Source organism: Sorex fumeus, unplaced genomic scaffold (assembly GCF_029834395.1).
Source record: "Sorex fumeus unplaced genomic scaffold, SorFum_2.1 ptg000046l, whole genome shotgun sequence".
Taxonomy (NCBI): Eukaryota; Metazoa; Chordata; class Mammalia; order Eulipotyphla; family Soricidae; genus Sorex; species Sorex fumeus.
Genome location: NW_026606103.1, coordinates 9,602,163 through 9,628,275, shown reverse-complemented (window position 1 = coordinate 9,628,275; position 26,113 = coordinate 9,602,163). Strand labels below are relative to the sequence as shown.

Genomic DNA, 26,113 nt, shown 5'->3' with positions numbered 1-26,113 from the left:
TAGCACAGTGTGGAGGGTGTTTGCCTTGCACACATCCAAGCTGAGTTGACCCCCAGAATCCCATTGGTCTCCGCCGGGAGTAATTTCTGAATGCATGAGTCAGGAGTAACCCCTGAGCATCGCTGGGTGTGCCCAAAAAAGAAAAAAAATTTATTCATTTCCATAAAATTTTAAGTACAAAATTCAAGATTTGTGAAAAAGAGCCATAGAAGGTCACTTAAAAATGATTTCCTGTAAAACTGCCATAGTGAAACTCAGTAGAAAAAAACTGTTTGGGTTTGCAGAGAAACAAAGATGAAGATCCTTAGCGTTACTCCTCAAGTCTTACTGAAATATGGAGCGAAAGCACAGGAAGCTTGCCGATACTGACAAGTCCTCATTGTCTGGAGATAAGAGGCTCTAAAAGTGTCTGAAAAACAATGAACTGAAAAATCTCAAGGAGAGAGAATGGAATCACTCTGGAGTGCAAACACCATGTGGGGCTCATGCCAGAACAGAGCACGTCCACCGTGTCAGGCAGCATCCCTCGGAAGGCTTAACTCGAGAAGAAGGAGGGAAAACGTCCTGGGTGAGGCAATACGGCCAACAGAACAGGCATACGGGGAGCAGAAGAGACAGGACAGTCTCAGCAAACTGCTGTTTTCTGAACCCTGTGCCAACTCCTGCAGGGGAAGAGGAAACTGTGCTCTACTTTCTGACTGCTAGCTCCTGTGTATATGTGCACTTGTCTACAGACTTGGACACTGGCTCTTTCTTTCCAGCAAAACCTCCACCTTGGTAACTTCAATCCTATGATCAAGAGTCTAAGGTTTTGTTTCATTGTGCACTGTCTATTCATCTGATTTTGTTTCTTTATAAATCACATGTGAGTGGAGTCATAAAATAATATGTACAACAGAACTTTGTAATGACAACCCAGAGCAATAAGACTATTATATTTAGCAAACTTGGTTTTTAACAGACATGAATAGATAGCACAGAGAAATGTTCTCAATCCAAATCAGCATCCTAACTTGAAAACTTAGTATTAATCTGAGAAATTTTACTCCCCTCAAGTATCCGGCAAAGCCCCCAAGGAGCTGCTTCAAGACAATTCCTGCTATCTATGGTATACATATGGAATTTATACTCTCCTGGCGCTGTTTGTCTTCACTCATGGTTCTGCCCTGGCCACCAGAGGGTGCACGGCTCTAGCTCCTGTCTTCTTGCGGTCAGTACATAAAACATCACAGGGCCACACTGGCTAACTTTACAATTTTCCCAGCACCTACTGTGGTGATTACATTTGAGGAAAATGAAACTGGAATATCCATCTGCACCTTCTGCATCTCCCATTCTACCTCCAGGATATCCAGGGTTTGAGCACATGCCAGCAGGTGAGAAGAGAGCTCAGTCCCTGCCACCAGCACACCCGGGAGCCAGAACCCAAACAGCCACAAAGCGGTCTCCAGCCACGTGAGGGCCAGGAGGGCGATCCCACCACAGGAAAAGGGGGATGTGTCAACCCAGCATGCCCTGATTTTAACAGAGTGGGAAGAATATCACAGAAGAGAGACAGAGTCAGTGAAGAGTCAGGTGAAGACCCACTCCCACCAAAGCACCAGTTAACCAGCAAGATTTATGAGGGAAAAACACATATTTTTCTACAAAATGCCATCATGTAATAAAGCAAGACTTTCATACATTCCATGAAATTCTGAAAACTACCTACCCCTTAGTCTAATTTTATATAAACAGACAATAAATAAATTTTTTCTCAGTTCAATGCTTCTATTCATGCCCAAATCCAGACTCATCTTAACAAGAATCAGCTATAGATTATTTTCCTACCATTTTTATATCCCCAAAAGTCTGTCTGGAGAGGAATAACTTGTCACAATCTCCAGCACTTTCCTTCACACTTAAGACTAAGTCAGAAAACTTACGTAAAATATTTCTGATTAGAAATGGTGAAAATAAGCCATTTATTATCCCTTTTAAATTAATGCACTCAAAGCACATTATTTTCCTTGTCATTAAGTATTCATGGTCATTCATGAAAAAAAAATGTATATGCAGACAAAGTAAATTAGCCTACCATTAATATTGCATACTTTCTGGACCTATGTTTTACAACTGTGTATATATTTTATAAAGATAACAATGATAAGAATTTTATACTATGGGTCAGAGAGATAACACAGCAGGGAAGGCATCTGACTTGCACACAACTGGCCTGACTTCAAATTCCCAGCACCACATAATTGTCCCCAAGCCCCACAAGGAATGATCACTGAGCACATAGAGGGATAAATTCTGAGTACTACACAAGTATAGATCAAAAAGGAAAAAAAATTATACTTACCTTAAAATTTTTATCTAGGTCATCTTCATTTTCAGTTTCATTTTCAGTTTCCAAATCAATATCATCATTGTCATCACTTTCATCTACTACGTCATCAACTGTGATACAAAATGTGCCGTGAGTAGGTCACTGGTAAGCATCTCGGAACACACACATCCATGAACACATACACATGCTTCCATGGAAACACACTCTTTCAATATCTACTAGGAAACAAAGTATCTCTAAGATCATACTAGATGTTAGAAACTCAAAGTGCTTTAAATTTTAGAAAATACATAAAATTTATACAGCTACAGTCCTCCCCTCTAGTGATAGCACAGTGGGTAGGGCATTTGCCTTGGCCGACCCGGGTCCAATTCCTCTGCCCCTCTAGGAGAGCCTGGCAAGCTACCAAGAGTATCTGGCCCACACGGCAAAGCCTAGCAAGCTACCCATGACATATTCAATATGCCAAACATAGTAACAACAAGTCTCATGATGGAGAAATTACTGGGCCCGCTCGAGAAAATCAATGAACAACGGAAGGACAGTGCTACAGTGCTACATAAAATGTAATGGGCTTTATACCAATGTTTCAGCATTTTTTTAAAAAATTGTTTTAATCTAAGTGAATTTGGCTTACTATTTATGACAAATTTCAATAATCTATTTCATCCCTTTATATCCTTTCATTTATTTCAATAAATGTCTCTTACCATTTACTGTGTTAGGTGCTGGGAATTTTTTTGAAAGATAAACTTCCAAAACACATACTCCCTTAACTTCAGGAACTCATTTAGGTTAAAGGACAGAAAATAAACAAATTATAATTTATAATTATAAATGATAGAGACTCAAGGCAAACATTTCAATCTGCTTTGTATCTTGGTTTTCCTTCTCTTTAGTGATGGTGAAGATATGTTCATGTGTCTACTGCCATGTATGTCATTTTGGTGAAATGTCTATTTTAACCCTCTACCATTTTCTTAATCATGTTGTTATTTTGTTGTGAAGTTATATATATTTTATACAACTTATATTTTTTTCATATTAATCTGCTTATATATTTTGCATATTAATCCCTTGTCAGATGTAAGGTTTGCAGATTATCTTCCTCCACTAAATAGGCTATCTTTTAATTTGAAAAAGGTTCCTATCACTATTCAGAAGCTTTTTGGTTTGATGTTACCCTGTTAATGTCTCAAAGCTTTTGTTTAACTTTAGTGAGGGACACGAGGAGGCTCTGGGTCACTGCAAGGGCTTCCCAGCAGGCCTGTGGCCTGTGCCTGTGGCCACAGTGTTGGGGTCTCCTCTGTCACGTCTGATCTTGCCAAAGGTATCTCTGAAGCCAACATTAGTGACTCTGTGACCTATTTTCTCCGTGGAGTCTCTTTTCAGTTATCACACTTAAGGAGATAGACACACCAGTAGGCGCAATGCAGCATTATTTATAGTCATCAAGACAGGGAAACTACCCACATCATCAACAGGGGAGCAGATACAGAGGACACGACATGCAGACACAATGGCATAAGTTACTAAAAAAAAAATGTATTTAAAGTACCTATGTCTCTATATGATGCATAGATTTTTCACAATTTAAAATTATATAAATTAATAAACCCTAAGTTATTTCCCTAAATTAAGAGACCTCAAATTTAAATATTAGAATATTTACTAAAATGCTGAATGTTGGGGCCAGAACAATAGGCTGCAGCAGCTAGGGCGTTTGCCTTGTCTTCAGCCAACCAGGGTTCGATCCCCATTACCACACATGGTCCCCTGAACACTGCCAGGAGTGATCCCTGAGGGCAGGTCAACCCTAAGGATAACCAGGTGTAGCCCTACAAAAATATTAAATAAATGAAAGCTGAATATTGTGCTCAGCACAACCTTCATCTGTTAGGGACATAGACCAGGTTTTTAAAAGAACTGGCAGTTGTGCAGTCTCAAGAAGCACTGGAAGCGACCCTAAGCTGTGCCCTACCTTCAGGGGGTAAGCTGTAGAGCTGAGCCACGGGGCCAGTGACAGGGATGACTGGCAGCTGGAAGTGGAAAGAGCTCTTAATAGTCGGGAGTGGCAGGCGGTTCTTTGGGAAACACTTTCTCATTATCAGACTGGAGGTGTTCACAAGAGGGTCGAGGGTCCTGACTGCCAAGCATTCCTGTTTTTGTAAAAAAAAAAAAAAAAAAGAGAGAGAGAGAGAGAGAGAGTGAGAGAAAAAAATAGTAACGTTGTGCCTTTGGTGAAAAGCTGTACCAATTTAATGCATTCCTTCAGAAATAGATGAATAATTTCTAGAGTTATATCAGAATACTCAACACACTCCACATAATTATAAGATAGCTCCACTATTCAGAAGTATGTCTTAAAAGTACTTCATATAGCAGTTTAAGTGATATTTTTCCTTAAATATTCTAGAGAGAAATCCATATCATCTGAGGCAAAATTCTAAGTATTGTGCATGACTGCTTAGGAGGCAGTTAGCAAATCAAGAACAGATCTTTTAATTTTCAAAGAAGAAAAGTGGAAGAACTAAGAAATACAGAAAGAAAGATCTAAGATATAAAGAGAAAGTGCTTCTTGCCAAGTCTTTCTCAGAATCAGTTATCAAACAACAGTAGCAGTTCCCCAGAAGGCTGGCCATTAAACCTATCAGCAGTTAACTGTACTCATATCAAAAGAGGACTAGGAAATTTAAAACTTTACCATGCAATATTATTATTATTACTGGCTATTTATGGCACTTGGCTACCAAAATATTGATCTACAAATTTCTAATGCATAGACTCATATATGTCCTGTCAAAATATGAGAAATTAAGGTTCAGAATGTTAAATAACACAAACAACATTATGTAACCCTTTCTTAGATAAAAAGCATCCATCAATATCTGACAGCTTTCTCCAACTCAGGTACTATCACTCTAGCCCCTGACTTAATCACTTAAAAATATATATTTATTATACTTTATTAGGCTTTTCTAAGCATGTGTTACACTAAGTTATCTTAATACACAAATTAGATCAATTATAATCACAAGAAGAAAAAATTTAAAACTCACTTGTGAAGTATTATACAGAATTTTCATCCCATTGGCATCAATGAATGCTTTTCTTCCCAGCTTGATGTTTGTGACACTTTTTAAACTCTGCAAAATCCCCTTTCGAATGAGCATGTTTCTATGCCGACTATCATGGCGGTGCCAATCTACATAAATAGTTAAAAGAACTTGGACATATCCTTTGTCTACAGCTCTCCTGGCATTTGTTTCTTTAACAAAAGAAAATTGAGAGAGCATATTTTTTAAATGACAGAGAAAATTGTAAAATATACCAAATTAGAAATGTAACAAGACTATTGTAAGTTATTTTCACTTTCTCTCAGTAAAAAAAAAACACCAGAAACAGAGGAACCACATTTTGAAATATTGTTTAATTATATATATCAATATAATATATACCACCACATAACATCACTCCTTTTTCCCCAGTAATAATAGCACAATTTTTTATAGCTTCACATAGCAATAGCACTCCTCTCTCTTTCTAAAAAATTGTAATAAAATTTGTAATGCTTATGTAGTCATATATGGTATTTAACAAAGCAAGCTTCAGAGAGAAAACTGCATTTTCATAAAAACCTACCTGTATGATGTTTTGTGCTTTATAAAAACCAAAATCACCTTAACGACTACAGCTACATATTTTTAAATGTTAAATTTTTATCAAAGTTTCATGTTTTAAGACTTATGAATATACTGACTTTGAGTTTTTGTAGAAATTAAGTGCTTAAAACCCCCCATATAAATAGCCATGCCATAACAATGTGAAGTTAAAAAAAAAAATTAAGGGGACAGAGAGATAGTACAATAGGTAGGGCACTTGCCTTGCATGTGCTGACCCAAGTTCCATCCCAACACCCTATGTGGCCTCCTGAACCCAGCAGGAGTGATCCTGAGCAGACAGTCAGGAGTAAGCCCTGAGCACCTCTAGGTAGCCCAGAAACAAAAAACTTCAAGTAAATAAAGGAGCATAATGTGATTAGAAGATGGTGCTTTTTCATCATTAGCGTTTTGTAATATAATCAAAACTGTTCTGGGGCTGGAGCATTAGTACAGCAGGTAGGGCGCCTCTCTTGCACGCAGCCAATGGCATCCGCTATGTCTCCCTAAACACTACAAGGAGTGAGTCCTGAGTGCGTGAGTCCTGAGTGCAGAGCCAGGAGTGAGCCCTGAGTGTAGAGCCAGGAGTGAGCCCTGAGAAGCGCCAGTTGTGGACAACCCTCCCACCCTAATAAAAAAAAGACCAATCTCTTCTTAATCTCAAATTTATCCAACAACTACCTCGTAGCTCATGGGTCATGGCAGAAATACTAAGATAAATATTCAAGCTCCACTACTTTTGTTACATATAAAAATTACTACAGATTCTGAATATATTAATACAAATATAAAACATAACATAAACAAGTTGAGATCAGCAAATGCATATGCTTTTTTAGAAATTAATATCTGACCTTATGAAGGTGGAAGAAACAAACAAGTGGGAGGTTCTTACACACACTTTAGCTAGCTGGCTAAGGAACCGGGCTACTTATAAAATGGAATCAACAGTTTTGACTAAAGCCTCATGTTTTAAATAAACATGTTGCTTATACCAACTGGAATTTATATAACTCCTTTGCTTTCTACCTGTGTACGAGAATTTCCCAGCAGCCCAAATGTTTGCAATGAAAAATATTGAAATAACTTTTAAAAAGCAAAAGCTTATCCATAACTGCAACAAGTTTCTGAATGATTGTTAAGAAAAGGGAAAAGGCACTGGAGAGATAGTACTGTAGGTAAGGTGCTTGTCTGCACCTGGCTGACCCGAGTTTGATCGTCAGCACCTCATATGGCTTACTCCTGGTTCTGCACCACAAGGCATGATCCCTGAGTGCAGAGCCAGGAGTAAATCCCTGAGCATCTCCAGGTATGGCCCAAAAAGAAAAGAAAAAAAAAAAAGCAAAATTAAAAACCCAAAGTGAACAAAGTTTTCTGCAATCTTCAATATCCCTCAGTAGGACAGGGGCTGTTTGTTTAGGTTTCTCTCTCATGTATTCCAAGCACTGATGTGAAGTAAATCCACATTAGACAGCAACAGAGGTGTCTGTCTTTCTGCAATGTGTATGAGTGCACCTGTCTGTGTTGACTCTCAAGGTTATGAAAACAGCCCAGTTTATCCCTTTAATGTAAATGACTACCCACTCATGCAAAAATATCTTTTTTAAAAAAATGTGAATATATCAAGTGAATACAGCAAAATGTATATACTGTACATAAAAGTATGCAGTGTGCTATCAAACATTGTTTCGCATTATAAAATAGGATTATTTAGTGCCATGTGCCATATAAAAATACCTTAAAAACAGAAACCAGTGAGAGAGCACACCGCTAGTCCAAGTTCAATCTGCAGCACCCTATAAGCACAGAGTCAAAAGTAAACTCTGAGAACTGCTGGATATGGCCCAAAATTTAGCACGGTAGCACTGTCCTCCCTTTGTTCATCAATTTGCTCGAGCGGGCACCAGTAACGTCTCCACTGAGACTTGTTACTGTTTTTGGCATATCGAATACGCCACAAGGAGCTTGCCAGGCTCTGCCATGCGGGTGAGATATTCTCGGTAGCTTGTCGGGCTCTCCTAGGGAGACAGAGGAATCGAACCTGGGTCGGCTGTGAGCAAGGCAAATGCCCTACCCACTGTGTTATTGCTCCAGCCCAGCCAGCCCAAAATTTAAAAAAAAAAATTCAAATAAAAAATAGTTATTCTGTCAGTTGCTTTTCCACATGATAAGAGTTGTTTTGTTCACCATTTTCCCGTGAAGGAGAAGGGAAGGAGTAAAACCCAACTATTTTAAACTGAACATGCTACATTTACATCCTGTTCAGTTAATTAGCTTCTATAAAGTTCTTGAAATTTATGAGTGGTTTTGGCTAATTACTGATTTAGAATTATTTACTGCCAAGAATTCTGAAAATTAGAAAATTTTAAGTTATTTTAAACTATATTAAAGAACAATGCCTTTGTCGATTTTTTAAATTTTCCTTTACACAATTTGAACCAGAAAATACAAAAAAGCAAAGATATAAATATCTTTTAAAGTTAATCCATGGCTAAGTGAGAACCATACATTTCATTTCAAAAACAGGAAATAAATTGATATACATTGTGGTATATTTAAAAACCGTGATTTGGCGCATATGCTGCCCGAGCCCATGTGCTGCTTGCACACACGTGGCCGAGCACATGTGGTGCCTGAGCACATGTGTTGCCCGCATCTCCCCTCTTGAGATGTGTACTTTCATGCTTTCATGTCTAATGCTAGGATGTGTGTAGGGGCTCTCTCCGCCCTTGGAGAAGCCCGTGTTCTCTCGAGTATGTTACTCTCTCACTCTCTCTCCCTCCATACCAAAAAATCCTCCAAATAAAATCTATTTACTTCAAATAAAATAAAACAAAAACCATGATTTGGCATTATTTTAAAATTTTAATAGATAATTGCTTTAGTATTATCTAACTTCCTATCAAGTCATTCTATATTCAAATGAACAAGGCTGGTAATTCAGATGCAAGGCAAACAGATCTCAATCTTTATACACATTTTAAAATAACTGAAAGCCATTTTGACAAATAAATGTTAGTGTGGTTAAATAAATGTTAGTATAATCAATGAGTAGGAAGGCTAACAATTGATTTGAAACAGATCTATGAGTATAATACAAAGAAAAAATACAATGCAGATTCATAAATACAAAGGTATATTTATTATAATGCTTCCATATGTCAGTTTTGATAAAAAAAAAAGTGTGCTTTAGTTTCTAAATGAATTTAGTATAAACTTACATTCATTTAATATTATAAACTGAATTACCATGGACAAAATATTTTGATAAGAAGGTTTGAGTCGAAATCATATCTGCAGACAGTTGCCTCATATTACAACTAGTTATTTCCCATACTGAATGCTTACCATTCTATTATATAAATCACAAATAAAATACAGTATTTACTATTTTTTTCTCTATTAACATGATTTATATTTATATAAATAACTTAGAAAAAGGAAGTTAATTTCTCAAATTATATAAGTACAGTAAATAAAGCTCAAAGGACATAACTGACATTAGTTGGGATATAGATCAACTACACTAAAAACAAAATCAATGCTGATATTAAAATATAACAAAATTTATAAATGCAGTGTAAATCTTTATTTCTAGTTTTTTTTACATAGTAGATAGAACACTTGGAAAAATAGTATCTATTATTTCTAGTATTTAAAAACTTACTTGATTTTAGCAATGCAGCAAGAGTGTCTAAAGCAACCCTGTCAACATGAAAAAACACAAACAACAACAAAACTAGTAAAATTAATCTACAATAGTATATTTATGCAATCTTTTCAGTTAAGTAGCTACTCTGTTATCTATTTCAAAAGTCATTTATGTTACAGTGAATTACGTCTGATGCTTCTACTATACATTTCTCTCCTCATGTTAAAATTTGAGGAGGAAAATTAATGTTATAGAAATGCACTAAAAGATATTGTAAGATAGAAAAAGAAGAAACTACACCTAAGTCTTCACATGAGAAATCAGACTGCTGGCCCTGATCTGACCTGGACAAATCACAACAGAATACACAAAGAATCTTAAGGCTCTCACATTCTTAACTCAAAACAAGTTTTTTATAACTCCAAAATCACATGGATATTCTTAGCTTTTTGACTTTAACATATTTTAACTCTATCATGCAATATTTCTAATATTTACACTGACCATAAGTGTAAAATATTTTAGAACTAAAAACTTTGGAGAGGAGATGTTTGAATCGTTAAACATTTTCATCTGTACAGAGCACCAAATAGAATACTAGTAACCCAAAAACTCTGATTGCTCAATAGAAGACAATGAAATTGCAAATATAAATTGAAGCAGTATAGTTTCGTTAAACATAAATATTCAATTACACATAGTAAAACCAACTTCCATTAGTTGGCTTATAAATATATGTAATATCAGTATGAAAAAATCTCTAATCTACTATTGTTTTAAAAAATTACTGAAAAAAGACAGTTTCTGCAACTTAAAAATTACATGGTTACAGTATCTATACTGAAAGGTTTTACCAACTTTAATTTATATAAAAAGTGTACATGCAATAAAAAAGCACTTTACTCATCAAGAGTTTTCTGTTCATTAAGAATTTGTTGAATGCCTACTAGATACCCACAGCAGCAAGGTCCTCACGGGTAAGAAATAAGCAATCTTATTTATCTTTTCAACAGGTGATTTTGCAATCTAAATAATGTAATAAAGTATACACATATAGAAAACCTATTCAAGAAATTAAAAACAAGGCAAAAAGCAAAAGCTGCATACATCAGAGGTAAGGGAGACAGCATGACTGGATGCAGTCAAGGTGAAGCACAAAACTGATCAGAAAATTCAAGCTGCAAACAAGGTCCTACAAAAACCTGAAAAAATTATCTAAGACTAGGCACTGAGTTATGTGCTCATCGGTGATAAATGTTCATACTGCCACTCTCTAGAGCACTCTGGCTTACTGCTACAAACAAAGCATTAGGTAGCATTTTAAAACATAAAAACAGAGGCTGGAGAGATAGTCCAGCGGATAGGGCGCTTGTCTTACAAACAGCTGACCCACTTTCAATCCCCGGCACCACTTAATGTCCCCCAAGCCCCACCAGGTATGATTCTTGAGTGTAGAGTCAAGAGTAAGACCTGAGCAAAGCAGGGTGTGTCCTTCCCCCAAAAAAGAAAAACAAAAATAGATATGTTTTTATATATTATAAATTCATGCTCATAACTTCCTCAAAACTAAAGCCTCAGAAATGGTGAGATAGAAGTAAATGAAAATTATGCTTACATACTAAATTTTCACAGCACTGAATGATAATAAACTGTTCTTAGTTTTAGTCACACACTGAAATGATGTAAGCTGTGAGATTGTCACGTCAGTAAGGCTTTTCAGCTCATCGGAATGAAACACAGAACTAGTTAGATACTCCCAGGGAAAGGCACTGTAGCACTGTCCTTCCATTGTTAATCGATTTGTTCAAGTGGGTTCAGTAATGTCTCCATTGTGAGACTTGTTGTTACTGTGTTTGGCATATCGAATTTGTCACAGGGAACTTGCCAGGCTTTGCTGTGCGGGCAAGATATTCTCAGCAGTTTGCTGGGCTCTCCAAGAGGGGCGGAAGAATCCAACCCAGCTCTGCCGGGCTGGCTGTGCTCAAGGCAAATGCCCTACCGCTGTGCTATTGCTCCAGCCCGGGGGGAAAGGCAAGATCTGATAAATACCAGAAACTGTCCTATGTAATTGTATTCAGGTTTTGTTTAATTAAAAAAAAAACTCTGGCCCACAGTACTGACACATTTTTATGGATAAGGAAACTAATAATGACCAGAAGATAAACAAATGACTTGAAGAATTAGTAAGTAAGTCACTTGCTGAGAAAAGGAATTGTAAAATCAAAAATAACTCTCTCCTTAGAAAAATATATTGAATCCCCAACTCCCAGCAGCTTGGAAAGTGACCGTATTTGGAAGCATAGTCAGAAATGTAATTAGGTGAGCAGATCACACTGGAATGGAAAACACTTGATGTACCATAACTTGGCTCCCTTAGAAGAGGAGGAAGACAACATGAAAGTATACACACCATGTACTGATAGAAACAAAAATGAAATTAATCAAAGCACGAAAGATTGAAAACAAACCAAAAATACTAGGAAAACACAAAAGGGAAGAATTCTACTCCTACCTGTATAAGTATTTGAGAGACCACTGAGTCCTTCTGAAGAGTCAGTGTTAGAATTACAGCCAGTGGGGAAGTTGCCTGGCACAATGCTGACCCAGATTCAATCCCCAGTACTCCATATTCATTCCCCCCACTCCACCCTGAATTCTGCCAGGAGTTATCCATGAATGCAAAGCCAGGCGGTAAAATCTGAACACTACAGATGCAACCCCAAACATACACACAGACACACACACACACACACACACACACAAAACCAACAACAACAAAAAAAATTCTATTTTGCAGGAGAGTGGTACATTTCTGTTAATACACATAAATGTATGCTGGATTGCTTAATAGCCCTCGAAAACTAATACAACTAATCACCTGCAATGAATTTACAAATTCCTCCCATCTTCAGCTAAATGATCACAGCATTAAGAGCATGCTCAGAAAGGCTCCTTGCAGACTGAAAATCTCCATGGGCAGCTACTTACAACACACACAAGCAGTTAACACTACTCTGAAAGTTCTCAGCCTAAAATCCAGACTTTTAGGAATTTCGATATTTCTTCTTCCATACTGGCAAAACCTGGATATGATCCCAAATGCAATTTGAGTCCAAGACATGTCATCATTGCTCCAAAGAGCCACTATATTAAAAGAAATTTTAAAGTCTGGGGCAATATCATATTGACATTTTTCCAGAATATGTCTTAAATGGTATTATTAAAAACTTTAAAGGAATTTCTGGAAATAAAACTCTTATAAACTATTTTTATTTTTTTAAGTTAATATATTCTCGTTAGAATATATTTATGGGAACAGCTTCAATCCAAAATCTAAAAGTGAAAAGAAAAGAAAATTCTAACAGGATATATGGTCCTTAAGTCATTTCCCTCAATCTACTCCACTAAATGTAAGGCATTGTTTAAAGAGAGAAAGAAATACAGTATAAATATTCTAGGCATGGATGAGATTTTTTTAGTTAATTAAAACCCTAACATTCTTAAAAATAATAAAAAGGATAAAGAAATTAAGTCAATAATGGTTTATTCATTAAGGCAAAAAAGTCTATTATTCTTTTTTAAAGTAGAGGTAAAAATTAGCTGATAACTTAAATAACTATATTTTTCAGAAGTTTAGACCCACTCATTTTCACATGGTTTGGAATATAGTAACTTGATATTATTAAAATATCTATGAAATGGGGTTACAATAAACTAATACATATCATCTTAAGTCACTGTCAGTCCTCCCATTGTTCTTTGATTTGCTCGAGCGGGCCCAGTAACGTCTCCATTGTGAGACTTGTTGTTATTGTGTTTGGCATATCAAATACCTCACGGGTAGCTTGCCAGGCTATGACGTACAGGCAAGATACTCTCAGTAGCTTGCCGGGCTCTCCAAAAGGGGCGAAGGAATCAAATCTGACTCGGCCAGGCCAGCCATACACAAGGCAAACGACCTACTGCTGTGCTATCACTCCAGCCCTTAGTAAGAGATAATTATTGGATTTAAAAAAAAAAATCAGAGAGCTGTGAGTATAAGCCCATGGGCAGGAGTACATGCTCTGCAAGCAGGAGCCCAGGCTCACCTCAGATACCACATGGTGGCCCAAGCACCCCGAGGAGAGCACAAGTACATTCAAGCCATATTAACTTTTCCAGTTAGACTAATTTTTAAATAATGTATTAACATAGGTGCTCTGCTAACTGTAAAAATCATCTCACTAAGTCTTCACGATAAATGATGGAAGCATGGCTATTACCATTTTACAAACAAGAGACTGAGGAATAATAAGCAACTTACTTCATGGAGCTGGCAAATGACAGAGCAGCATACAAACACAGGCCAGCATGTTAGACACGAGTAACCTCCCATTTTCAAGAAGCTACAACATTTGATCTTGTGTGTAGAAATGAGTTAGTGGCCTAGCAATGCTCTAAGCCTATTTATTAGTAAAAATATTTTTTGAAATTTTAATTTTTAAGGTGACTCTTGGAGGGGAGCGGGTTGAGCTTTCCTCCCCACCCCGACCAGGGCTCCGGCAGCCGAAGACCTCCAGGACCAGCCACCACCATGCCGAGACCACTCTCCACACACATGAAGGTACTGGCAGAGGGACAAAGCCACGCGGGTTCCAGGGCCGAGATCTCCAAGCCTACTCGGATTGGAGTCGAGCATCCTCCACCCAGATCCTCCAAATTCCAGTAGGCGGGGGTCACACCCACCACCTGGCCCCCTGGCGCCGTGTAATCCCATCAACGGCCAAGACTCAGAGACTATAAAATCCAGCTCCCGGAACCGCGCGGCCGCGACATCTTATCAGGACATCTTTTTATGACATCTTATTATCTCATTCCTACTTTGGACAAACTTGCAGGCTATCGAATGTAGCCTGCCCACAGGGCAGAGTCTGGCAAACTCCCCGTGGCGTACCAAATATGCCAAATACCAGTAACAATGATGGGTCTCATTCTCCTAAAGAGCATTGAATATAATCTCAGGGCTAGGATGAAAGAGACGTTACTGGGGCCTGCTCGAGGCAATCGACGAATAACAGGATGATGAATGAATGATGAATGAAAGGTGACTCTATTTTACAAGAGTGTGACTGTGTGCCTTTGAGAAGCAGCCGGAGACCCAGGCCCACTCCACACAGACCTGCCCTCCCTACTCACTTAACTAGCTGCTGTGGACTGCTCGGACAGTGGACTGCTCAGAGTTCTTACTGGAAGAAGACACAAACTAATAGCACAAAATACCATGCACAAAAGACTTTGAGCAGGAACAAAAAGAACCAGAATCCAAAGAAGCCTCTAGCTCTACCAGGCTACCAGAAATGAGTGGGATATATACTATGTGTTAAATGGCCCCAGGATTCAATCATCTTAACCCAAAATACTGGGACATTCTATAAGACCCAGGTTCCTTCAACAAACACAACAGAACCAAGAACAGGTGGGTGCTACTAACTTATTTAAAGGTTACAAAACATATAAATAGAACATTTAGACCTTATTTGGTTCTTGATCTGAACAAGCCAAGAATAAAAAGAAAATTTTTTAGAATATCAGAAAATATAATAAAAGAAATAATTAACATTATTGGACATAGAAATTATACTATGGTAACATTGAAAGAAAAAAGTTCCATATCTGAAAGCAATTAAAGAAATTACAGAACAAGTGAAGTGTAAAGGTGATATATATTTTAAGATACTCCAGACAGAAAAGACAGGGAAGAAAAAGATGAAATAAAAATGGCAGACTGGACTACTATTGAAACTGGATGACAGATATATCAAAATTCATTACTCTATCTTTGTACAGGTTTTAAAAGTTTCTAAATATAATAATAATATATCTCATTGAGAAGCAATTAAAACAGGGCATTTTGTTAAAACTGGAGAAAATGGAATACAACTGACTTTTATATTATATATTGATATTATATTAATATGTTGTATATTATATTAAGGAATTAATAATTTTGGTAAGTAGGATTATACCACTATATGGTTAGTTTTCAAATCACTACTGGGAAGATTTGAATATTTCAGTGCATGGGGAAAATTATGAAATATCCAAGATTTGCTTATAGAAGTATCTTTATATAATATATACATATACATATTTATGAATGATGTCTGAAATTTGCTAAGACTAAAAATGCAGCATGGGAACCAAGATAAAAGAAAAGGAATGGCATTTGATAAAATAGAAATGTGTAAAATTAAAACACATTCAAATGATTTTGAGAATAAAATAACAGTTTAAAAGATTGCAAAACTGAGCAGGGAACATAGTAGGCACTCAATATTTCTGAACGAATAACATCCTATACATGATTTTTTCCCCATATCTAGGAATGTTACACTGTAATCACTGAATACAAAAATGTCTAATTTTGTGGGGCCAGTGTGATAGTACAGCGTGGAGGGCATTTGCCTTGCACGCAGCCGACCTGGGTTCAATCCCCGACATCTCATATGGTCCCACAAGCACAGCCAGAAGTAATTCCTGAGTGCAGAGCCAGGAATAACCCCTTAGCATCGCTGGATGTGACCCCTCCCCCCAAAAAAAAGTCTAATTTTGATAAATTTCTGAAGAAACTTTAAAGAAAACATTTATTATGTTAAAAATCACTATTTAAGAACTAAGAACCCTAGTTCAATTAAACTGGACCTACACATAATGCAGATCAAGATGATGACACCCAGAACAGTAAAGACTATGCTACACTCAACATTCAGAACTTGTACTCACTTCATAAGACCAGAATTCTTCTTATTAAATGGCCCGATGATTTTAAACATCAGTTCTACCACTCCATTTTTTCCTAAGGAGACGGAATTCACAGCTGGGAAAAGAAGGAAAGATACAAAATGACTTTACAAGTAGAATTATGTGTGCTTGGTAAGGCATCATCAACATGAACAGATGATTGTTTTGTGAACACAAGGACTCATAAAGTCAAGTACAGTCAATCGAGTACAGCTTCCAATGGTGCTCAAGGGACTATGCAGTGGGGACCAAACCAGACTCTCAGTCCTTTGAGCTATCTCTCCAAACCAAGCTTTTGGTTTATTATTTATTTATTGGTTATTTGGGGTCCACAGGTGGCGCTGCTCGGGGGTTAATTCTGGCTCTGCACTCCTAGCAGGCTCGGGACCACAGAGGATGCCAGAAATCAAACCCAGGTTCCCTGCGTGCAAGGCAAGCGCCCACTCACTCCAGCTCCTGTTTGTTTTAAATGCAAAGTTGTAGAGGAATTAAACAAGTTATGTAAAAAAGTGTGTTACTACCTACTACCAAAAAAAAAATCCTCTTATATGCTCCATTATTTTCGTATTAAATTTAAAGAACTCCTAAAAATAAACACCAGGTCTTGAGGATACAAAGTGTTTGATCTCAGACAACACAATACAAAAAAAAAAAGGAAAAAGTTAACAAATTATTACTAAATAGATTGCTAAAATTATTACTGAAAATTGCTCCTAAATAGATGAAAAGCAGGAGGAAACATAGGTTACACCTGTAAACCCTATAGGAAGCAAATGTAATGCAAAACTGGGCAAACTTTACAAATGAGGAGAAATGAGCTACAGATCAAGCTGCAGAAAGGAGAATGTGGCTCTGAGTTGTCTCTGGAGACAGAGATAAGACATGCAGGGCAACAACTTTTGAACACCATTCATGCAAACGGTTGCTGTCAAAATGTACTCTTTTTAAAATGGACTGTACAAACAAAGCACAACAGTGATAAGACGACTACAAGCAAATCACAAAGGGTTCTCAAAGCTGTTTCATTGTTCAGCTCTGAAGAACTCTCCACAGGAGTGACAATGAAGATGGTCATCTTACAGAGATCAGCTATTACAGTCTACTGGGCCGGAGGGTCTGAACACTCTGTGCTCTGAGTGAGGGGCGCTGAGGGCCCTGAAGTCCGCAACCTTCATATTCGACACAGAACATGCAATCACCTAGCCACAATCTTGTTCCTGCCATCTTAAAGTCTACAGAAATGGTCCTCCCATTGTTCATCGATTTGCTTGAGCGGGCCCAGTAACGTCTCCATCATGAGACTTGTTATTACTGTGTTTGGCATATTGAATACATCACGGGTAGCTTGCCAGGCTTTGCCGTGTGGGCGAGATACTCTCGGTAGCTTGCCGGGCTCTCCGAGAGGGGCAGAGGAATCGAACTCGGGTCGGCCATGTTGGCTGCATGCAAGGCAAACGCCCCACCCGCTGTGCTATCACTCCAGCCCTTAAAGTCTACACAATTATGAATATAAGCCATATGACAGGAGTGACAGCTGCTAGCCTCTCCATGGGGTGGCGTGGGGGAGGATCTGCCGCCACCTTGACCCGGGAGCAATCTGAGCCCTTTTTTTGCCGGTAGCTGTCCAGTTTTGCCAGCACCATTTGTTAAAGAGGCTTTCCTTGCTCCACTTCACATTATTAGATGATCATATATTTGAGGGTGTGTTTAAGGATATTCACTTCACATTATTAGATGATCATATATTTGAGGGTGTGTTTAAGGATATTCAACCCTGTTCCATTGGTGGTATTGTTTTTAAGCCACCAGACTCTCATCAGATTAAAAAAAAAAACTCAGAAAAAAAAGGCAACTCAAGATAAAAAACAGATTAAAAAAAAACTCAAGAACCTCATAGATTCAAAAACAACTTTGCAAGAAATATTGGAGTGAATTTATTTAAGACAAGACAAATCCTACAAACACATGAAACTTCTACTGAAAGATGGCTGAAAAAAATCTATAACAATGTCACTCTATTTCAACGATCAAAATGAACCAATTAAGTGACACCGAGTGCCAGGATGGATTAGAAAACTGAACCCAACCTGCTACCTATAAGAAACACATTTAAACAGCGGGTAGGGCTTTCGCCTTACAAGTGGCCAACATGGCCGACCCGAGTTCGATTCCTCCGCCCCTCTCGGAGAGCCCGGCAAGCTACCGAGAGTATTCGATATGCCAGACACAGTAACAACAAAGTCTCCATTGGAGACGTTACTGGGCCCGCTCGAGCAAATTTAAATAGCAAGGGCTCAAAATCAAAATCTGAATAGCAGGACTCAAAATCAAACGTTGGAAGTTAGAATTTTAAGCAAAAATGACCCACAAAAAGGTCAGGGTGGCCATAATTATATCAGAAAAAATAGACTTCAGGTATAAATAAGGTAGACGAACAAAGGCATGCGGGTCCCAGGGCTGAGATCTCCAAGCCTGCTCAGATTGGGGCTGAGCATCCTCCACCCAGATCCTCCATCTTCCAGTAGGCAGGGGTCACACCCACCAACTGACCCCCAGCACCGTGTAATCCCATCAACAGCCAAGTTCCAGAGACTTTAAAACCCAGCTCCCAGAAGAGAACAGTGCAGAGTCTCCTACCCCCACACCTGGCTGTCCTCACCAGGGCCCCTTGGAGGGGGGCAAGTTGAGTTTCCCTCCCTGCCCAGAGCAGAGCTCCAGCAGCCGAAGACCTCCAGAACCAGCCTCAACCATGCTGAGACCACTCTCCACACGCATGAAGGTACCGGCAGAGGAACAAAGGCATGCTGGTCCCGGGGCTGAGATCGCCAAGCCTGCTCAGATCGGGGCTGAGCATCCTCCACCCAGATCCTCCATCTTCCAATAGGCAGGGATCACACCCACCAACTGCCCCCCCACTTCCCCTAGGCGCTGTGTAATCCCATCAACGGCCAAGTACCAGAGACTATAAAACCCAGCTCCCAGAAGCACGCAGTCGCAAGTCGCGACATCTTATTATCTCATTCTTACTTTGGAAAACCTGGCAGGCTACCAAATGTAACCTGCCCACATGGCAGAGTCTGGCAATCTCCCCGTGGTGTACCCAATATGCCAAATACCAGTAACAATGATGGGTCTCATTCTCCTAACCGTGATAGAGCCTTGAATATGGCACTTTTTAAAATCTCAGGGCAAGGGCAAAGGAGACGTTACTGGTGCCTGCTCGAGGCAGTCGATGAACAACAGGATGATCATGATCGTGATAAATAAGGTATAAGGGACAGAAAAGGTCATTTCTTAATGATCTAAAGATATGTACATAAGGAAGGACTCATGCTCCTTAAGATATGTGTGTATATATACATATGTGTGTGTGTGTTTATTTATATATACACACACACAAACAACATATACACATACATACATATATGTGCACCTAATGAGGGGCCAGCAAAATACTTAAAAACATCTGCTCATAGACATATAGCAACATAATAGTAGTCGGAGACTTCAACACTGCTCTATCACCTCTGAAAGATCAACTAGATGAAAGTTCAGTAAGAGTAAGAAAATAGCTGCACCGAAAGAAGAAATGTAAAAGACAGATGAACCAATATATACAGAGGCTTCATATCCCAAAAAGCTGAATCCCCAAAACCTGAATATACATTATTCTCTAATGCACAAGGAACATTCTCCAGATATACCATATGCTGGAACACACCAAAACATACCTCCACAAAACCAATCAATCTTCAGACTTTTACAGAAAATTGAAGAAACAGAAACACTTTCAATTTCAATCTATGAGGCACATGTTACCTTGATTCCAAAAGCAGACAGAGATACCACAAAAAATAAATTAATAAATGAAAATTAAAAAAGAATTACTGGCTAATATGCAAAGATCCTCAACAAAATACTAGCAAAAAAGACTCCAATAACTCATCAAAAAAAAAAATCATACACTAGGACCAAGTAGGATTCATCCCAGGAATCCCAGAATGGTTTAACTTTCGCAAGTGGCTCAACATAATACAACAAATCAATAAAAGAAAAAAATAAAAACCATATGATCATATCAATAGGAAGAGAAAGCATTGGACAAGAATAAAACTCTCAACAAAATAGGAGTTGTAGGAACTTTCCTCAATATAGTCAGAGCCATCTAATACAAACCACTACAAGCATTATCCTCATCGGGGAAAAACTGAGTCTTCCCTCTAAGACCAGGGAAAAGACAAGGCTGCACACTCTCACCACTTCTATTCAATATAGTACTTGAAGTACTTGACAAAGCAGTTAGGCAAGAAAAAGACACCAAGGACACCAGATAGGAAAGGAAGAGGTCAAGCTCTCACTATTTGCAGATGATATGGTACTATGCTTAAGAACCCTAAAGACTCTACCAAAAGGCTCATAGAAACCATAGACTTATAAAGTAGAGTGGCAGGTTACAACATCAATACCCAAAAAACCACAGCCTTCCTATATACAAACAATGAAAGAGAAGTGACATTAAAAAAAAAAATCCCATTCAGAATTGTGCCTCATAAAACCAAGTACTTCATAATCAACTAAGGAGGTAAAGAACCTATATAAAGAAAACGACAAAACATTACTCCAAGAAATAAAAGAGGACACAAGGAAATGTAAACTCATCACCTGACTGGGAGAATTAACACTGTCACAATGGCAATACACACCAAAGCACTAAGTAAAGTAAAGTAAAGGCCCTCCCACTGATCATCGATTTGCTCGAGCGGGCCCAGTAATGTCTCCATTGGAGACTTTGTTGTTACTGTGTCTGGCATATCGAATACATCACGGGGAGCTTGCCAGGCTCTGCCGTGCGGGCGAGATACTCTCGGTAGCTTGCCAGGCTCTCCAAGAGGGGCGGTGGAATCGAACTTGGGTTGGCCATGTTGGCTGCATGCGAGGCAAACGCCCTACTGCTGTGCTATCGCTCCAGCCCCATTATATAGATTCAATGCAGTCCTTATAAGGACTCCCATTACATTTCTCAAAAAAAAAATAGATGAAACACTCTTGAAATTCAGATGGAACAATAAGCCCCCACAAATAGTTAAAGTAATCCTTGGGGAAAAGAAGATGGAGTCATCACCTTCCCAAACTTCAAACTGTACTGAAAAGGCAGTAGTAATTAAAATAGCATGGTATTGGCCTAGAGAAAGACCCACAGACCAATGAAAGAGAGTTGAACATCCTGCCACAGACTCTCAAATATATTATCACTTAATCTTTGATAAAGGAGCAAGAAATGTGAAGTAAAACAAGGAAAGTCTCTTCAACAAGTGGTGCTAAGAAAACTCAATAGCTACATGCAAAAAAAAAAAAAAAGAATTCAGACCTCTGTATAATGCCAAGCACAAAAATTAGATCAAAGTGGATTAAAGACCTCTATATCATACCTGAATCCATAAGGTACTTGGAGGAAAATGTAGGCAGAGAACCCTCCATGACATTGAAGCTAAAAACATCTTTAAGGATGAAACACCATTGACCAAGCAAGTAGAAACAAACATAAACAAATAGGAATACATTAAACTAAGAAGCTTCTACATCGCAAAAGAAACTGTGACCAAAATATAGAGAGCGCCCACAGAATAGGAAAGAATATTTACCCAATACCCACCTGATTAGGGTTTAATATCCAGGATATACAAGGCACTAGTAGAATTGTACAAGAAAAAAACCTCCAACCCCATCAAAAAATGGGGAGAAGAAATTCACAGAAGCTTCCTCAAAACAGAAATACAAACAGCCCAGAGGCACATGGAAAAAATGCTCTACATCACAAATCATCAGGAAGATGCATATCAAAACAACAATGAAGTATCATCTCACACCACAGAGACTGGCCCACATCCAAAAGAACAAAAGCAACCAGTGTTGGCATGGATGTGGTGAGAAAGGGACTCTCCTTCATTGCTTGTGAGTATGCCAACTAATTCAGCCCTTTTGGAAAACGGTATGGACGTTTCTTAAAAAATTAGAAACCGAGCTTCCCTATGACCCCGTAGTACCACTTCTAGGAATATATCCTGAGGGTGCAAAAAAGAACAGTAGAAATGACATCTGCACCTCTATGTTCATTGCAGCACTGTTCACAATAGCCAGAATCTGGAAACAACCCAAATGCCCAAGAACAGATGACTTGTTAAAGAAACTTTGGTACAGCTACACTGTGGAATAGTACGCAGTTGTTAGGAAAGATGAAGTCATGAAATTTGCTTATAAGTGAATGGTCATAAAGAGTATCATGCTAAGTGAAATGAATCAGAGAGAGACAGACATAGAAAGACTGCAATCATTTGTGGAATATAATGTAATGTAATATGTGACTGGCACTCAAGGACAGTAGATACAAGGGCCAGGAATACTGCTCCATAGCTGGAAGCCTGCCTTAGGAGCTGGGGGAGAAGGCAACTGGAATAGAGAAGGGATCACTAAGTCAATGATGGTTAGAAGGATCATTCAGGATGGGAGTTGTGTGCTGAAAGTAGATGAAGGATCAAATGTGATAGCCTCTCAGGATCTGTATTGCAAACCATAATACTCAAAAGTTGAGAGAGAGTATGGAGGAAAGTATCTGCCTGAGAGGCAGGGGGAGGGTTGGATGTGGGGAGAAGGGGGTCCTGGAGACATTGGTGGTAGAAAATGTGTACTGGTGGAGGAATCATTGTATAACTGAAACTTAAACGTGAAAGCTTTATCTCATGGTGATTCAATAAAATAAAATTTTAAATAAATAAATAAAACCCTGTGTATTTGAAGTATGTGTGGGATTGTGGGGGGGGTGGAAAGAGAGAGAGAGAGAGAGAGAGAGAGAGAGAGAGAGCGCAGGAGAAAGGCTGAGATTTTCCTGCCTATATGGTTGAGAGGATGTGCGTATGCATGCATGCATGGGTATGTGTGAAGGAGAGACTGAGCTTTTTCATTACTACACAGATGTATAGACATAAGGTACATTCAACTGTTTCCTTTGTGTAATGTGACAACATGGCATTAATTGAAAGCCATTCTCTAAGGCCGGGCAGAGAAATCAACAGACTGAAGCGTGGCATTTGTACACAGAAGCCCAAGTTTGATCCCGGCACTACATGGTCTCCCGAGCACTGTCAAGAGCAAACCCTCAGCACAAACCTGGAGTAGCCCCCAAGTACCACCAAATCAGCCTAAACCAACCCCTGCTTCCACCCAAAAGAGATACTCTCTAAAATACTCACAATTTGCTGAATAAACTCGTAAAAGCTGAAGACAAGGCAAAACTAAGCGATGATTCTGCAAATTCTGTTTGACCAAGTTCAGGGTTATAGTCAGAGTCCCATTAATTCTAGCTTTCACTCCAAATTTCTTGTCTGTTTAAAAAATCAGAAACAAGAGCAGTGACTTTTTAAAGCTTTAATTCATGCTATCAAATATAGGTTGCCCTAGATTAACTAAAACTGCAATAATCCTTGTATGGCTATTAAAGTACTCTTTACATTTTTGCAACATTGTTTTTTAAAAAAGTACCAGGGAGGACCAAGGGGATGGGAGGAGAAGCAAGAACAGAAATTGGCCCAGCCTCACAAGACTGTGAATGAAAGGAAGGACTTAGCTGGTCAACTTCACGTTCAATATATGCCAGGAAATGCATCACCCGACGAAGGAGAGCGGTTAGATACAAATGTCCATTAGCAACATTAAGTTAATATAATAATATTTATAATATTTTTGTCATAAAAATATGACATCTTATTGTCTCATTCCTACTTTGGACAAACTTGCAGGCTATTGAATGTAGCCTGTCCACAGGGCAGAGTCTGGCAAACTCCCCGTGGCGTACCAAATATGCCAAATACCAGTAACAATGATGGGTCTCATTCTCCTAAAGAGCCTTGAATATAATCTCAGGGCTAGGATGAAAGAGACGTTACTGGGGCCTGCTCGAGGCAATCGACGAATAACATGATGATGAAATGAAATGAAATGAAAATGAATATTTTTGACTGTAGAAGTAATCAAAGTATTAACCACTTATGTAGCAAATGATCTAACAATCTAATTTCTAAAGCAGTATAATTCTTATAAAAAATAAAGAGAAGAAAAGAAGTTACTTCTTTTTATTCTCACAATGAGACTAAAAGAGTAAAAACATAACCTGGAAAAAAAATATTAAAGAGTTCACACAAAGAAATAAGTAGGCTTAGTGAAAACTCAACTATTTCACGATCAATAAGAATAATTAGTTGAAAAGAACTAAACATTCCAGAGCGCAGATGACTCTCATCCAAGGAAAAAGGACAGTCACTACAGAAACACCTGCTCCACAAGAGCCAACAGGAGCCTCTCCTGATGCCTCTGAACCCTGCAGCTCTTCCCCGCCTGCACTGCCCTCAGTGTGGAGTTAATTCTTTATTTGGGTTTCATCTGAGGGTTAAGGGCTGGAGCGATAGCACAGCAAGCAGGTAGGGCGTTTGCCTGGCACGCAGCTAACGTGGCCGACCCAAGTTCGATTCCTCAGCCCCTCTCGGGAGAGCCCGGCAAGCTACCGAGAGTATCTCGCCCACTCGGCAGAGCCTGGCAAGCTACCCGTGACGTATTCAATATGCCAAACACAGTAACAAGTGTCACAATGGAGACATTACTGGGCCCTCTTGAGCAAATCGATGAACAATGGGAGGACAGTGACAGTGACTGAGGGTTAAGATCCAGTTTTATTCTTTAGAAATAAGTTTACAATTAATCATTAGTCAAATATTAAAGGGAGAAGTAACTGGTTCGTTTTAGACTAGAAACTTGATGTGTATATGGGGAGGACTGCTAAGAATTTTCTTTTCTATTAAACATTTTTGCTGCTGCAGTGCAAAGCCAAAACAGAGCTGAGGTGCTGTGAAAGGCCGAATTACTCCCCGCGATCAGAGCTTCAGAGTCCTGAACTAGCAGCCCTGCCTGCCCTGCACGGTCCAGGAGAGCTTGGTCTTCAGTACACTGTCTGCCTGCCCTCACTCCCCCGAAAGCCTTTGCCTTTGAAAGGAGACTCTTTTCCCAAAATAATGAAAAAAAAACCACAAACCTGAAAATTAGGAGAAATATAGTGCCCCGAAACCACAAGGAGTGATCCCTGAGCAATCCTTGAGTAATCACTGAGTCTCCCCCAAAACTTTCCCCGCAAATTACTCCTGGCTCTGCGCTGAGGAATCACTCCTGGTGGGCTTGGAGGACCACATGGGATGCCAAGGACTGAACTCAGGTCAGCTGCATGCAAAGGAAGCACACTACCTACTGTACTATTGCTCCAACCTCCCCACCGCCCCCCAGATTACTATCCTAAGAGTTTAGGAATGATTGCAATCTCTGTGCAGGTTCTGCAGATGTAAACTGAACCAGGCTTCTAGTCAAAAGTGTATTTTTCTTTCTATTAACTTAACAGAAATTAGTTTCCTCCTTTGTTTTTGCCTGTACGTTGTTCAATTTGTAGTCTTTCAATATTAGGTATATTTTACTCTTATAATACTCAATGATTAACACTTTTCTATCTTCTGGTCTTTAAAACGAAATTGTAAGTTGCGGGGGGGTCTAGGGGGGATACTGAAACTATTCCATACCAGTGTATACAGAATGCTCTTAAATAAAAAACAAACGCCCAACACCTTCCCATTCCAACGCCTCCCTCTTCCAACCCAA

The 26,113-nt window shown here is 38.8% G+C and overlaps 1 protein-coding gene across 2 annotated transcripts in view; it reads right to left on the bottom strand.

Annotated features, from left to right (window-relative positions):
- AGTPBP1 (ATP/GTP binding carboxypeptidase 1) overlaps positions 1-26,113 on the bottom strand; it is a 185,395-nt gene that overhangs the window by 91,056 nt on the left and 68,226 nt on the right. For both annotated transcript variants that reach the window (XM_056122523.1, XM_056122524.1), the window contains 6 exons: positions 23,671-23,802; positions 16,406-16,499; positions 9,659-9,696; positions 5,392-5,600; positions 4,314-4,491; positions 2,345-2,442 (listed from right to left, as the gene is read on the bottom strand). In XM_056122523.1, the coding sequence (XP_055978498.1) occupies positions 2,345-2,442; positions 4,314-4,491; positions 5,392-5,600; positions 9,659-9,696; positions 16,406-16,499; positions 23,671-23,802 (749 nt within the window). The remainder of the gene's footprint in view (positions 1-2,344; positions 2,443-4,313; positions 4,492-5,391; positions 5,601-9,658; positions 9,697-16,405; positions 16,500-23,670; positions 23,803-26,113) is intronic.